This window comes from Phyllostomus hastatus, unplaced genomic scaffold (assembly GCF_019186645.2).
Source record: "Phyllostomus hastatus isolate PE091 unplaced genomic scaffold, TTU_PhHast_1.1 phas_contig_495, whole genome shotgun sequence".
NCBI classification, from domain to species: Eukaryota; Metazoa; Chordata; class Mammalia; order Chiroptera; family Phyllostomidae; genus Phyllostomus; species Phyllostomus hastatus.
Window position 1 is genome coordinate 6,889,728 of NW_025333895.1, and position 15,952 is coordinate 6,905,679.

Below are 15,952 nucleotides of genomic sequence, written 5' to 3' on the forward strand. Positions count from 1 at the left end.
TGGCCGGCCCCACCGGGCACCACGCGCCGCGCTCAGGACCTCAGGGCAGGGCGCACGCCAGGAGGGGAGCAGCCAGAAGGGCTGGTCCGGGCCCCATGCACGTGCAGAAACCAGCCCAGCGGTGGGCCCATGAGCGAAGCCAGAGCAGCCCCGCCCCCGCCCCCGCCAGGCGAGAATGCAGGCTCCGCAGCTTAGGGGACGCGCTGACAAGCCCTGGCTGAGCCTCGGTGCCCCCAGATACAATGGTCGAGAGACCTCAGCCCCCAGCCTGCCTCCCCATCTCCTCCGCTCTCCCCGGACCTTGACCTTGCCCTCTGCCCCCACAGGACGCGCGTGGCCTGCGTGGGGGCCGGTGGACCCCAAGTGGGGCAGGGATCACGCCGTCTCTGAGGCCCAGAACAGCGCCCGGGACGCAGGAGCAGGTGCTCGGTGCGCGTCTGTTGAACGAGGAGGCAAACCCGAAAATGCCCGCTCACCGCGGCCACCCCCAGGAGCACCCGCACCGGCTGTCTTGCCGGTGCAGGAACAGGCCGTGCCTCCGACCCTGCTGAGAAGCCCTTGCCCAAGTGACCTTCAGACGAACGTCCTCACTCCTTCAAGGGCAAAGGCTCTTTTCGTTGTAAGCATTTCTGACAGACAGCTTTCTAAAACGGGCAGTGCTTTTTTTAGAACAGCAGCAGCGATAACTTGGTGACACGGCAGGTGGTGGGTGGTGGGTGGCGGGTGGGACCGACTGCTCCGACACAGCAAAGCGACGGTGGCCCGGGGGCACCCGGTCGGTCATACGGGCCCGGCTGCCGCCCACCCGGAGCCTGCTGCAGACCCCGGCAAAGGGCCCGCGATCAGCTGGTGAGACGCTCCTCACAGCCGCACCGGCCGTCACGGACAAAGCTACTTCTCTGCCCTACAGTGCCCCTCGCAGGGCCCCACCCCGGGCGTCCTCCTTCCCTGGCCGTGCGGGCCCACCCCCAGCCCCGGGAGCCCCCTGGGATGAGCCCGGATCTGTCCCTCTCAGCCACCTGAGCTCCCGGCCGGGGCCTATCGCCCTGGTCCGATGGGCACCCGGAAACCTCCTCCAGGGCCGGGACGCTGTGTGGCCGTGCAGCCTCTTTGCTTTGCTTCTGACAGTCCGCAGCACGAGCGACCTGCCCTGAAGCCTGGGAAACGCCATCCCACCCGGTCCCAGCTTCTCGTGAAGTGCCGCAGTGGGCGGCATATCCGTCTCAGCCGCAGCCTCCTGGTGTGTCACCTGAGTGTCACGCTCCGTGACTGTTCGCAGCCAGTTTCCCTGAGCTGCCCGTGAGCCCTGACAGGCCAGAGACCCCGCCCGGGGCGGAGTGTGGGGCGGAGAACGAGGCCTCCACGGGTGGGGACGGGAGACGGGAGCGGAGGACTCCGGACTTTGCGTCTGTGCGCGGAGTCCCCAGGGCTCACTGCCCGGCTCTCCTGGCCCCTGGCACGCCGGAACTCCCCAGTTCGGCTCGGTCCACGCGCTGGCTCCCCATCAGGAGGGGAAGGGCAGGTGTCCTTCACCTGGAGCAGAGCGGGGCGACTGTGGGGTCCCCACGTCCTCGCTCCCCGCCAGGTCGGGAGCCGCGCGCAGGGTGGACTCACGGGGCGGAGCCCCTGCTAGGCCCAGTTCCTGGGTGACGGGCAGGAAGGAGCCCAGCCCTGGGGCAACTCGGGCGGCGCGCGGCGCGGGCAGAAAGCAAGCTGCCTGCCTGCAAGGCTCGGACTGAGGAGCGCATCTGTCACCGCCGCACTCCTCCCCGCACACCAGTCTGTCCCCCTTGGCTCCCTTCCGCAGGGTGAGCCGAGACAGTGGCCAGGACGAGGAGTCCACACTGTGGTGCGGGAACGGCGCTGCCGGGCGCGTGGTTTGTGGGCCAGCAGTGCTGGCCTCCCTGGGTGCAGGGGCCCCGCTGCAGACCCAGGGCCGGGGTCTCGGGGCTGGCCCAGAGGCCACATAGGCAGCCCCTGCAGCTGTTCTCGGGGATACTGCGGCATGGGAGGAGGCATAGGTTCATGAGCACGCGCGTCCCCGGGGCCCCGCTACCAGGCAGGTGCTGACTGCGCAGGTCTGGGGCGGGGGGGGGGGGGGCTTCTCCCGGACCGGACATTTCCACGGACCCCAGGAGTGTTTGCTGACTCCCAATCCTGGTCTGACATGAGTCCCTGCTGCAGGGGCCCCTCGAGCTAACCCCCATGGTGACAGTGACGGTGACAGTGACGAGGGTGTGCTCTCCTTATTCCCGCCGCACTGGAGGGGAAGAGCAGACCCACGGCAGGCGAGGACCACGGTGTCTGTGCCCAGGTGCCGATGCCCCGGGCCAGGGGCCTCCCTCCCAGCAGACGCCCCGGCCAGCTCTGCTGGTGTGCTGACAACAGCACACGCCCCAGGTGCCCGGACGTCGCCTGCCCACCACCCCATCTTCGGAGCGCCAGAGTCCCGGTTGGCGGCGCGGGCCGGGAGAGCTGTCGCCGTGGCCGCTGCCCCAGAGCAGAAGGACCTGAGAGCACTGCACAGGGTCCCCGCCAGACCCAGCAGGAGTCACACCCATGCTGTCTGGCGAGGGGCCCCCCCGGGCACGGCACCTGGTCAGTCTTTCTGTCACCGGCCAGCAGTGAGCTCCTTTCAAACAGTCCGGCGCAAAGCACTCCCCCGCTGCCAAGTGGTGACGGCCGAACTTTCCTGCGTTTCCCCATCACCAATCACAGCAACATTCCGACAGAAGGAAACAAGGCTGACTCACTTGCCGTGTTCTCTCTCCCTGCCTTCCCAATCCCTCCCCTGCTGACTGTCGGGCTCCCTGCACCCAGCCCCGCAGCACCAGGCGAGGCGGGGTTGCCGAACAGTGGAGAAATTCACCTTCGATGATCCTGCTTTTTGTCAAAGCATCCCACCTTCAATGTGCTTTTGTTTTACACTTTTCAACAACAAAGTTGTTTTTCTGTTCAGCATCCTAAACATGGAAAAAAACAGGCCTGGGGCAACAATAAAAAAACGGCTATTAACTAATTTAAACTGACTGTGTGCCAGGCAGGCGGGTCACCCCTGTATTGTGAAGCTAATGAGATTCCGCTGGGAGATAAAAGCCGGCCTGCCCGGCTGCGGCGGCTGCGGCGGCTGCGGGGCTGAGACTGGGAGGGCACTAATGCTTCCAGAAGCGTTCACCCCACCAGAGCCGGGGTTTGGAAGAGGAGTGTGGAGAGATCAAAGCGGACGGGAACCCAAGGACAGGAGGGAGGAGACAGGGACCCGCAAAGGGGGGTGGGGGGCATGAGGGAGGAAAGGAGGGCCCCCAGCTCAGTGTGGGGGGCGCCTGCTCCCCCGCCCCAGGCTGGGCTGCAGGCGCTTCGCTTTGAGGAGGGTGATGTTTCCACCGTCGCCGGCAGACCACCTTGTCCTATTATTAACCTCACGTCCGGTTTCTCCTCCTCCCCCAGGCTCACGGTGGCCCAGGGACTGTCCTCGGACTCCTGCGCCCGCTAAGGTGGCAGGCGCCCTGCAGCGGAGTACAGACTCTGGGCCGGAGCGGGGAGCTTGCGGTGCAGAGAGACGGGCTGGGGCACCGGCCCGCAGCTTCTGGAAGGTAGTCTAGGCTGGGGGCCAGGGCCTGCGCTGTTAAGAAGCCCCCAGCGTGATTCGGATGTCAGCAGCTCGAGGAACTGCAGGCGAACAAGCCACTGCGGGTCACCGCCCGCTTCCCACCACCAGGGGGCAGGACTGTGACCACGCAGTGCCAGGTGGGAGCTGAGCCTGACACCGCCCAGCAGTTACGCCAGGCTCCCCCCAATGCAACGAATACCCTGATGGCCCGAGCACATGGCCCACGCAGCCCACGCGGCCCAAGGCCTGCCCCACTAGGCCAGGAGAGCTGGGGCCTCTTACTGTTAAAAGTATGTCCCGCAAGATACAGAAGGAGGAAAAGTTGAGGACCCGCGTGTTTAGAAGCTGCTATTGAAAAGCGAAGCCCAGTAGAGACCGGATTCCGGCTTCCCTCCCCCCACACCTGCTTCTGCTACAACGGAGAGGAGGCTCTCTGGCCTGGGTCCACGGGCGCAGAAGGCAGCCGGTGGGAAGGAGGGGACCCGGAGCCGGCAGGAGACAGGGGCTCAGTCCTGAGTTCGCCACCGCATCCCGGCCGCCCCCAGAGAACGAGGCCGGACCAGCGGACTGGCCGCGGGGCCCGACGGCACGCGCTGAGGGTGCGCCTGTGCCCGGTGAGCGCCACCCTCAGCCCAGCCGGCCGCGGCACTGCGTCCTCCTGTCTTGTAAAAGGGACAAGCTAACCCCAGCTTAACCCTGGGAACTTTTCTTCCACACGTGGAACTGCCCATGTGCCCTCGTGCCGGTGGATGCCGTCCCCTGGGCTGGGCAGCCCCGGGACCCACAGGGAAGGACACGAGGCCACCACACTGGCCCACGACATGCAAATCCTCTGTCTAGCTGTGGGGCCTCTGCCACGGGCCTCGCCCACGCAGTCTCTGAGCAAGGGGGAGGGCAGAGCTTCAGGGCAGAGCTGCACCTGTGCCGCCCGAGGAGAAGGGTTTGTGGACGGACATGTCACTGAGCTTGGGGGAGGGACTCTAGGTGTCGCAGAGCCCGTGACTTAGAACCACGCAGCGACTCCTGGCCGAGCCCCTGGCGAGGTGCGGCACTGAGCAGGTGCACGCACGCCACCCAGCCTTCCCCGAGGGCCGAGCCCGTCTGCTGGCAGCTGCCGCACACTGGGACAGCTCCCGGTCCTGGGACATGGACTGAGTTACAAGTTAGCTTCGTCACAGGCAATCTCGGCAGACAGTGTGTGCTAGGTGCTCGGTGAATCCAAAATTTCAAGAACCGACGCTCCCGGGGATGACGCCGTCTGTGTGCTGACAAGCACCGGTGGCCACACGGCACACGGCCCCGGGTACAGAGGCCGGTCTCTGCACCGGAGTGCGAGCAAGAGAGCAAGCGAGTGGGGCGTGAGCGAGAGGCTGCACGAACAGAGGCAGCGGCAGCCTGGACAGCCTGCCGGAGCATCGCCCACGGCTGGGGCGCAGGGAGTGTGCCGCCGGCACAGCCCGAGGGCTGCACTGCCCCCGCTGCCCCCAGACAATGACTGTGGACTGAGTGGGGCACCCTGGGCTACGACTCTGTGCTTTGCCCCCAAGGGATGAGGCTGGAAGCCTGTGCCGGCCCCTGACACCGTCTCTAGCATCCCCCCCGTCCCCGGGGCGGCACACAGCCTGCCGAGATTTAACATCCGGTGCAGCTGCGCATTGCCTCTCGCGCTTCCTAAGTTACTGGAGGGAAGCGCACACTGTTTTGAACGAGGAGGTTAAAGATCGCAACAGGGACTGCCCTGCAGAGTTTAAATGTCAGGGAAACAAGAACACACTTGAAACCCTTCCCGGCTCTTTGTCAGTCTGCCCTTTCAGATGGCCCGCCCCCCTCCCCAAGCTCCATTCTCTGAATCGGCTCTGCTGGAGCCTCACGGGCTATAAAAAGCTCCTTCGCCCCAGGACGGAGCGCACAGAGCCCCCAGGACTCCGCGGTGAGCCACGGCAGCCTGTTGGCAGCCAGGGACCGCGGTGCGCTGTGCCCAGCCCTCCGCCCTCCCCGCTCCCTCCCGCGGAAGGGGTCTAATGAGGAGGAGAGAGGGCTTGCGGCTGAGCCCCGGGAGCAGACAAAGGGCAGGCCCTGCAGCCTCCCGTGGCGGGAGGGGCAGCAGAACCTTGCCTGCGTCTTTAGCCCAGGCAGCAGCACAGCCCGAGGAGAGCTAGGCAGGTGCGTACTGCTGAGCTCCGACACGGTCCCCAGAATGAACAGGCCTAGCTAGGCAGTGGGGCTCGGCTCTGCGGGCCAGTCCCCCCGCCCCCCACCCCCGCCCCAGGTTTGTCTGGGACGGGGAGGGCCCGGGGTGGGAGGCTTCCCTCCTTCCCAGCAGGTCGCTCTCTGCAGGGGCCACCGCTGCTGCCTGTGGGCAGGAAAACACACGACACACAGTGACCGTGGAAGGGAGGGAAGTCCTGGGCTTCAGGCCCGGAGCGAGGCCCCCCAAGCATCCCAGGAGCCCAGGTGGCGGCCCAGCCGTCTTGTGGGGGAGGTGGAGGAGCAGCACGGAGCCCGCCCACCAGCACGGCCAGGACACCTGGGCGCCGCTCTCCCCCTGGGAAACCCCCTCTGCTGATGCCCAGGGGGCCGCGCGGGCCACCCCGCCGGCGTGCTCTCCCCAGGGCCCCTCCCTCCTGCCTCAGGCTGAGCTGTCCCACTGGCGGCTGCCCCGGGCCGCCTGGTCTGCCCGGAGGGCTAGCAGCCGAGGTCCCCACCGGGCTCTCGGCGTTTTTCTGGAAATGCCACGGGCAGCACTGGTCAGGACCCCTGAAACTTGTGTGGGCGGACAAGAGGAAAGGAGAATTCTGAGAAAAAGGTGACACTAGTAAAAAGCAGAGTTTCGGGGTATTGCCACCTAATCCTTCTCTATTGGCATTTTGAGGTTTTTTTTTTTTTTTTTTTTACATTTTTTGAAAATGTCTTATTTATTTCTTTTTGGAGAGAAGGGAAGGGAAAGGGAAAGGGATAGAAACATCACTGTGTGGTTGCCTTTTGCGCGACCCCTGCTGGGGACCCGGCCCACAACCCACGCATGTGCCTGACCAGGAATCAAACCAGCGACCCTTTGGTTCGCAGCCCGCGCTCAATCCACTGAGCCACACTGGCCGGGGCGGCATTTGGAGTTGGAAATGCTCAACTTCACCCCATAACCTGCACCAGGCCTTCAGAACCTGCAGTGCCAACGTGCTCCCTGCTTTGCCTTTAACAGGTGGCCGTGGAAATGGGGCACCTGCCCTCTGACCCTCCCCCGCCTGGCCCTCGGGGGTGAGCACAGTGACCTGAGCCCCGTGCGGCCCCTGGTCACGACCCCACTCCACGGCGTTCCTCTCCTCTGCCGGCGGCTCCGCAAGCACAGCCATGCAAAACAGACTTTCAGAACACAGAGCCCCACACCATCTCCCTGTGATGATAAAGAGGCGAAAGCCTTACTGGAAAAGGGCTGAGCCCAACTCGTCCCGCACTGTTCTCCGGGGCGCTCCTTATCTGGCGGCACAGGCGGCCCTGCAGCGGGAGGGGAGGCGGCTCCGTAACCCGCTCCTCTCGCCGCCTCTGCGAGGGGAAAGGACTTCGACGCCGTCCGCCTCCAGTGCTCCTCAGGAAGCACTGTCACCTGTCCCCAAATGCCGGCTCCTGGACCTGGCACTGTCAGAGCTGGGTCAAGTGCGTCCGGTTACAAGCAGGTGAAGGGCGAGGCGACGAAAGAACGCCAGGAAGGGCTCCGCGCAAACGCAGACGACGCGCCCTTCTCCAAACCCACCTGCTGTTCCCGCCCCAGACGACAGGCCTGTGCACCGCAGGAAGGGGCCGGCAGGGGCCCCTGAATCCCTCCGGCATCGCGGACTAGTATCAGAGTGTAAACGAGGCTCCAGGGCGTGTGTGCGGTTTCGGACAAACACAAAACGTGCTGTTTTTGGGGGAGGTGGGATAGAAACGGCACCGTCTCTCCACGTGCATGCTTCACGCATTTCACATCCCCCCATCCACTGCCCGCGTGCACTCGACACCACCCGAGACGACACGGAACACGGACAGCCCCGTGTGCAAAGGTGCCCAGTGCACAGCCGTTGTTGACCTTGGTGAGGCAACGAGTGGAACTGCAACCAGCCCTCCACTCGCTCGGCTGGGTGAGCACAGGGGCGGAGGGCAGAAGGGCCTGGCCCGAGTGCCGGGCAGGCGGGGGAACCCTCGCAAGCCCCAGGGGTGGAGCGGGTTCGGGGACAGGACCCCCCCACCCCCCGCCCCCACCCGCCCCGGGAGCAGGAAGTGCGTTTCTCTGGTCACACTTCATTTCCCCCCAATGTATCCCGGAGCGTATTTCACAAGGAAGCGTGGTATCTGGAACAGACATCACCAGTGTGTAAAGTGGGGGCGGGGCGGGGGCGAGCCTCTGACTGTTTTAAAGGTGTAACCGACAGGCACGAAACCCGCCCTCTGCGGGCCACAGCTGCACCGGCTCTGGAACACAGGCAGCTGTGCAGCTGCCGCCGCCACGGTGGAGACACAGACACTCCCGTCACCCAGCCACGCCCCCCCGCACCCTTTCCAGGACGCTCGGGGGGGCCCCCCCTCCAGCCCCAGGCGGCAGCCACCGGTCGGACTCCTCTCCCGGAGGTCCGGTCTTTTCCAGACTGTCCTATAAACGGGATCACGCAGGGAGCGGCCTTTGTGTCCAGCCCTTTTTCGCTTTTTAAAAAGGCTGGCATTAAAGGCCACCGCCTGTCCCTCAAAGCACTCCGACTTCCCTTACGGCCTCCCGAGTAAGAAGCGGAGAGCGCGGCTTACCTTCTGGAACACTTGGTAGTTGGACTTGGACCATATATCCAGCTGGGGAGAAGAGAAAAGGTACTGTCGGCATTCGTTTCAGACTCTGGGCTTCAAAGAGCGGTCTCCTAACCACTGTCGCTAAGCTTGGGAAAAACCCAGGACGACTGAGTAACAACCCTGGGGCTGGAAGGATCTAAATGTCCTGCTCGAGTGCTGGTGACTTTGGTGACGGCAGGAGACTAATGAAGGGATACGGAGAAGTCGCCTGGAGGCAGTGGAGCCTCCGAGGCCCCAGGAGCCACACCCACCACTCACCCCCCTGACCTTGACTCCTACCCCTGTCCTCTCACGGCGCTCAGGGCACCCCGCCCCCCACCCCGTCAGTCCTGCCTCAGGGCCTTTGCACCTGCTGGGCCCGGTGCCTGGGCTGCTTTCCCCATGAACCCCCCCTCGGCCCCTCCCACAGCTCCGTGAGCTCAGAAACCACCTCAGACAGGCCCAGACAAGCATTTCCCAGGGACTCTGAGATGTTATCCCTGTACCTGCTACTTGGGTTCTCATTATTCTTTAAAACAGTTTAAATTTTCCCAGCATTAAAACTGCCTGAAACCTCCTGTGTCGTCTGTGTTGCCTCCTCTGGGCCCCAGGGCGCTGCAGGCAGCCGCCGGCCCCTGCGGGTGGAGGAGGCCTCCCGGCCAGCAAGCACCACGCGGCGCCTCCACGTCCACTCTCCCCAGCTCCCGGAACGGCTCACACGGAGCGCCCCGTCAGCCACCTTCCCCTCCACGTGCCGGACACGGCTCAGAGCCGCTCGACCGCCCAGGTATCTGGGAGGCCTCTCCGGGCGGTCTTGCCTGGGCGGCCTTGCCTGGGCGGCCGGCCGCAGGGGCCCCGGCGGCACCTGTCTGTGGTTCCCCCCACACAGGCCCCGGGCTCCGCCCCGAGTGCATTTTCGGGGGGGGGGGGAGGGGGTGCCGCAGGGTCCGCCCGCATGCTTGTTCCAGTGGCGCTCCCCAGGTCACCGAGACCCGGGACGCCCCCATACCACACGGGGAGAGCAGAGGTCCAGCCGCCTACACCTGGGCCAGCCGTCCTCGGGCCGCACGGGGTGCCGCCCTGTCAGTCCGGCGGCGGTGGCACAGCCTCCCCAGAACCACTCTGGAGTCACAGGTTTGCAGGAGGGATCGGATCGATGCCCTCCCGCTGTTTTCGAGAACAGATGAGCGTGGCCCGGCCAGCGTCGCCCCCAGGCAGTGCTGGGCTGGGGGAGAGCTGGAGGACAGTGCAGATTAGACGGGGCCGCTGGCGGGTCCCCGGGCGCTAAAAAGTCAGCTCTAATGTGCGGGTTCGCGAGCCGAGCAAATTGAAGCGCCTGGTCAATGGGCCTCTTGGAACCTGCCTCCGGGGTTGGCCAGTGGTCAGGGCGGAAGGCTGAGAAGCGGCTATTCACGCCTGCGTGTTGTGTTATTGATTTTGGAACACCTGGGAGCACGAGGAGCAATCAGATGGGAAGATTTCTCTGAGGCAGGAAGAGAAGTGTGGCATCTGGCAGGAGACAGTTCTGCTCAGAGGAGAACACCGAAACTTGGCTTTCTGAAACGGCCCTCGGAAATCAGAAGTTGGGCTGCAAACAGACATACGATATACCCAGTCCTCCCGGGCTCTCCCTCTCCGCGGGTGGTGTCATGGAGACTTCACTCCGTCTGGGAACTCTTGGGGTGGCGGAGAGGCTCCCGTGACCCCGAGGACTGCTGCAGGGCTCCTGCGGGACTGGCGGAGGTCCGGCCGGTGCAAGTCCCGGGCACACCACAGAGGAGCTCTGACGGACTGGCCCGCTACTGGTCCCCACCCTCCTTCCTGCATTTCTGCAAAAGCCCCCTCGGCACCCCTTCTCCTTCCATCCCGGCTAAACTGCTCTCCAGAAAGGTGGTGTCAATTTTCAGGGACTGCTCCTCCCGCCCACCCCCTGAGAGACCAAATGACAGGGTAAAGATTTTTAAAAATCTTTAGGCATCTAACTCGACGGGTCGGTGATTTCTAGGGGACGAGTGACGTGTCCTTTCCAGGTGAGTCTGCAGGAGAGCTCGGGGGAACCACCGGGGGAGGGCGCCCTGTGTGTGTGTGGGGGGAGCTGGCGCGGAACGCTCCTCTGGGCGGCCGGGCGCCCTGCGGGGAGGGCGGCTCGGACCCCGGACCTCGTTCTCAGCGTGGCCCGGGGCTCAGAAAACGCAGCTGAAAGGCTGTCCGGGGACCGCAGAACGGATGAGATTCTGTGCCTTTTGGTTCTGCCGGATCACTGCCAGGATGACGGAGACTCTCAATCCAAATTTTAGGAAGAGGGACACCCGTGTCTGAACTTGAAACTGACACATTCTCCTGCCGCTTTGGCGCCCAGAGCGGTGTCTCTGAGGTCCTCCCCACGTGGTCCCTCCCGCCCGGGCCCGCCGCACAAGGCCCGCCGAGGCGCAACCGCGGGGTCAGGGGCCAGGGACGGAGAGCAAGGGGAGGGTCTGCAGACAGGCGGGACAGTCACAGTTTCTGTCTCGAAGGCAGAATGACTGTTGCTGCTGTTTTTGAAAAAGACCCTTCAGTGCTGCGAGGGTTCTAACAGGAAAATCACCTGGAGAGACATACGCGTCGGGTTTAACTGAAGGCAGCCTCTCTGGCCGGCCGGCCAGGGGTGCTTGGAACACCGCCGCCCCCCCTGCCGCCCCCGGCTCGTCTGGCATGGGCGTGCTGCTCTGCTCGAGAGGCAGCTGAGCTGCATTATCTGGGACCCCAGGGGACGGTGCGGACCATCTGGGGCAGGAGGACGCCGGACAATACGCCGCATCTACCAGGTGCACTCAGGTAAGAGAGGGGATCCGATGACAATGGGTTCTGATTTTGCTGGGGAGGCACAGCAGGTGGCTCGTACTTGATTTTCTGCTAGATTTACGCCAGAGAAAGACACTGGAGCCGGCACTCTGGGGTCGATGGCCTGCCTCTCCTCAGGGCCCGGAAGAGTTTGGAAATGCATTTCAGGGAGCCGGGGCTGACCCGGGTGAATATTCATGAGCTTCAGCCGCCCCGCTGCAAAGGCGGCAGGGCTACCCATGACTGCCGGGGCGGCATTCAAACAGGAGCATTCTGGAAGCTGCACACTTTCAGCCGATGAGTGGGAAATTACTCTGAACCGGAGGGACAGGAGGAAGGAGGGCAAGCACCAGGAAGATCTCAGACCGGAGAAACCAGCCCCGCTGTACGGGAGCAGCTCCCCCCGGGGCTGGGCAGGAGTGGGGTCTGCCCTCAGTCGGACTGCGGCCGCCGCCGCAGGTGGCCAAGGGCTCTGGCGGAGACACACTGCCTTCCGGGCGGTCGTCAGGACGCAAGGGCCCTCTCGAGGTGCGGGAGGAACCAGTGGAAACGGTGACAGTTATTTTTCACTGAAGAGAAAAATCAGGACGACCCACCAGTGGGCCAGGGGGCTCTCACTGCCGGGATGACCGGCCCCTGTGGCCTCCGCCACCACCGGTGAGGCGGGCGCCTCTCTCCGATGATGACGACACGGGCAGCCGGTGCCGCCCCTGCGTTCTCTCCTGGGATACCCCCGGCCAGCGCACGGGATGATGCGATGATTTCTGATCCCCAGGTGGAGGCGCGGAGGCTCGGGGGGTTAAGCCGCCCGTCCAGCGCCACAGGGTCCAGGTGTGATGGGGAGCCAGAGACCGGGGCCGCCTCCAGAGGCGCAGCTCGTGACCTGCAGGGAGACGGCCTTTCCGCTGGACTCTACATGGCTGGAGCCCCGGCCCTGGCTGCCGCCGACCCTCAGGCAGCACCCTTGCGAGCCCGGCACGCCAAGTCGGCCCCGAGGCCTGCAGGGGGACAAGCGCCACGCTAAGATGCGTTAGCAGCAAGAGAGAACTCGGGCAGCTGATCAGAAAGTGGTCAGTTCTTCATTTCAGAAAACAGTGCAACGAACTATGAGTTATCTGAAGCCGACGCTTCCGAGTAGCACTCGTCAGCCTCACAGGGGCGTCAGCCTTCGCAGCGTCTGTCGGCGGCTTCGCCTCTCAAGGCCTGGAGACGACGCGGCTGCGGGGAGGACGGGGCCGGGCGTCTCCACGGCTGCCAGGTGTTTGAGCCGTAAACGTCCCTTTGGCCCTCTTAGGCACCCCCTCCCCTGGAGGACGGAGGAGATGGTCTCACCGAAGAACGCGGCGCCCCAGGCCTGGCACCCTCGAACCCTCACCTGCAGCCAGGACGCACCTGTCCCGGGAGAGCCGCCCAAGGCACGGCTCCGGGTGCCCTCTGCCTGCCGGGTGCAGGGACCCCTTCCCCGGCCGCGCCCTTCCCCCACACGTGACACGGGGCCATTTGTCTGAAGGTCGTCTGAACAATTTCAAAGGCTATACCAAATCAAAATGTTCCCTGCATCCGATATCAAACGGGGCTGATGCCAACACTTATTAGAGAAATCAGATCCGAGCTTCCCGGCCCCAACCACCCCCCCAACTTTGAAGTGGGAAGAGCGCGGGGATCAGAAATTACCCTGGAGACAGCACGGCTGTCTTTGAAGCTTCCCTTTGATACCGCGCTCCTCTTCCTCTCATAGGCGCAGCGGCTAAAAGCAGCCTCTCTTTCTTTCTCTTTTTAATTGATAGGGGAGACTTAATGAAGCTACAGCGTTAACATAACCTAAATCCCCTAATAAGATAAACTCAACTGAGACCCCTGCACTTTTCCAGTTCAGTCCGACGGGCAGTAAAGCCAGGACCACGGCCGGGCATTCAACTCGAACCTGCTCTTCAGCGTGCCGAGTCACGGCTCCGTGGGCCCCTCCGGGCGCAGGGAACACGGGTTGGCCAGTGCTGGGCGCATTCCTGTGTTTTATCAGAGGGAGCCGTCTGCCGCGGGCTGCCGGGACGTGCACCGCGGGTCAGGGGGCGGGATGGCGGGGCAGGGAGCCGCTGGGGCTGCACGGTGCCGGCCCTGCTGCGGCTCTGAGGGGGAGCCCGCTGGGCCTGGGAAGTGGGGTGCGGCTGGGCCACAGGGCAGCCACTGGGGTCTCAGCTCCTTTTAGAGCGTGCTGGAGGCCCCGGATTTGGAGGACACAGCTGACTGCATGCACAGGCGTTTGGAGGACACAGCCGACTGCACGCACAGGAGTTTGGGGGACACAGCCGACTGCATGCACAGGAGTTTGGAGGACACAGCCAACTGCATGCACAGGAGTCCGGAGCCTGTGAGCCCCAGAGGCCTTCCTGCCCATGCCCACTGTGTCCGCTGCTGCTGCCCTAGGAAACCGCAGCAGACGGCCCCAGGCCAGGGCCCGGGCACCGCCAGCGGCTCAGCAGGTGCCAGGGCGCCCGGGGACCAGGGGCTCTGCAAGCAGAGGTGTGCTCTCCTAGACCGCACCTTGAGCGAGTGCCACGGGCTCCTTCCCACCGTCACATTCTGGCTGGGGCGAGCCAGACATCGCCCTGCGTGGACTGCACTAATGCTTATCTGTACGTCAGTACGCTTAAGTTCCCACACACCAGCATCAGTGCTCAGAGCAGAAGACTAATAATGGCTGCACGGCTTTATTTTTATCATGTGTAAAGTGCTGTGAACAAAGGGGCTAATCCAGTTGGCTGGGATTCGATTCTGGGCACCGCAGTCATTTGAGAGCCACTCTGCCAAATGCGGTTAACGCACCTTTAAAATCACAGCGGCCTCGGTCCCTCAGCCCGGCGGCCCCGGCCCGAGGGCCCCGCTCAGCACCTGGCCCGGCGCCTGCAGCTGTAGGGGGAACGAGGGGCCCCTCCACCGCCCTGGAGGCCCGAGTCGTGGCAGGTGCAGGTCCCGGACACACGCATTCCCCGTCTGACGAGCGGAGGCCCCGCTGACTGCTCCCTGGGCCAGCACATGCGTGTGCACACGTGTGTGTGTGTCCTTCACTCTCCGACCCACTCACGACTTCACTCCCACCACTCCCTTCAGTGCCCATCCCTGATTTCTCGCTCTCCGCCCTGCCCTTCCGGAGCAGGCACGTTCGCAGCCCGCGTGGGCTCCCTGGTGACCCCGCCCCGCGCTGCTGGGCGCCCGCGGCCCTGGCACTGCGTTCTCTCCTCGGGAGACAGGCACAGGACAGGGTCGGGACCCGAGGGAGCCAGCTCCCGGAAGAGGGAGGTCTGCGAGCTGGCTCCAGGAGACCGGGGCCAGTCACTTTGCTGCTCTGGGTCTCGGCCTCCTCCTCCGGAAGATGAGGCCAGGACTCCACACCCACCGCAGGCGGGGTCTGCTGGCACAGTGCCTACCGGGGTAACACTGGAGGTCTGTCCGGGAAAGTCCAGCCATTGCTAACACAACGAGAGCCGTTTGTGCGACGTGGATGTGACCTGGCAGCCCAGGAGAGTGGGCGGGAATGCGCATGCGTGAACACTGATGACTTCACGGTACCAGTCAGTGGGGGTGGCAGACAACGCTGAGTGAGCATGTGCACTGTGTGGCCATTGCATTCAAAATGACTGAGCGAGTGGAGCGGACACATCTGCATCAAATTCTGTGTTAAATAAACTTGAATATTCCTCTGCACCAAGTATCCAGATGACTCAGAAGGCCGCAGGTACGGGCGACTGGTGATCGGCAGCCGCATCACAACACACCTGCTCATGCATCACGCATCGTGCAGAGATTTTTGGCAAAACTTCAAATCACTCAGGTGACTCAGCCCCACTGCAGCCCAGAGTTGGCGCCCTGAGACTTCTGCTTTTCCCAAAACTAAAACCACCTTTGAAAGAGAAGATATTCCAGACTGTTGCTGAGATTCGGGAAAACAGGACGGGGCAGCTGATGGCGACTGGGAGAGCTGTGTGAGGTCCCAAGGTGTCTATTTTGAAGGGGACTGAGGTGTCACTGTCCTGTGTACAACGTCAATTGTAGCTTCTTCAATAAGTGTCTCCATTTCTCATATTCCATGGCTGGGTACCCCCTGTACCCCGTATGTCAGTATTTCCACTAACTGCGAGATAGACAGGTAAAGAAATAACCACGATGTGCTAGTTCTGGGAAGGGAGAAGAGGGCTGCGGACGCTCCGGGCACATTGACGACGACAGTTTGTGCCATGCGGGGAGGCAGCCCCAGGCCCGCCGTCTCCGGAGCCTGTGCCCCGGTGAGAGGCCCCTGGGGAGATGGGGATGCAGTGAGAGGCAGGTGGCACTTGGCCAGCGTGACGGGGGTGAGGCACGTGTTTCAGGTGGGCGAGAAGGCAATGGCAGCCCCGGTGAAAGGCACAGAGGGTGCCGGTGTGGGTGGCATGTGACACTGGGGGCGGGGTGAGAGTAGCCAAGGGGCACGAGCGAGGAGACAGGACCCGGGAGTCTGGGGCGTCCGGGGCAGAGGCGAGGGAAGGACCGCGCGGAGCAGCTGAGGAGGGTGATGGGAGCGCCAGGACACCGCTGGCGCCGCTTTCTCGTGCCCTCGTGTTCGGTGCAGAATAACAGCAATAACAATAAAAGACGAGCAGCACTCACTGGGCATTTACCAGGTGGCAGGAGCGCCAAGTGCTTTATCGGCACTGTGCCGGCCCCTGCAGCGTGGGCAGGTGAGCAACCACAACATCG

The 15,952-nt window shown here is 63.9% G+C and overlaps 1 protein-coding gene across 3 annotated transcripts in view; it reads right to left on the reverse strand.

Annotated features, from left to right (window-relative positions):
- MED27 (mediator complex subunit 27) overlaps window positions 1-15,952 on the reverse strand; it is a 152,208-nt gene that overhangs the window by 3,672 nt on the left and 132,584 nt on the right. For 2 of the 3 annotated variants that reach the window (XM_045846496.1, XM_045846494.1), the window contains one exon: window positions 8,384-8,425. The exons of the other annotated variant lie outside the window; for it this stretch is intronic. In XM_045846496.1, the coding sequence (XP_045702452.1) occupies window positions 8,384-8,425 (42 nt within the window). The remainder of the gene's footprint in view (window positions 1-8,383; window positions 8,426-15,952) is intronic. 3 annotated transcript variants of the gene reach the window in all.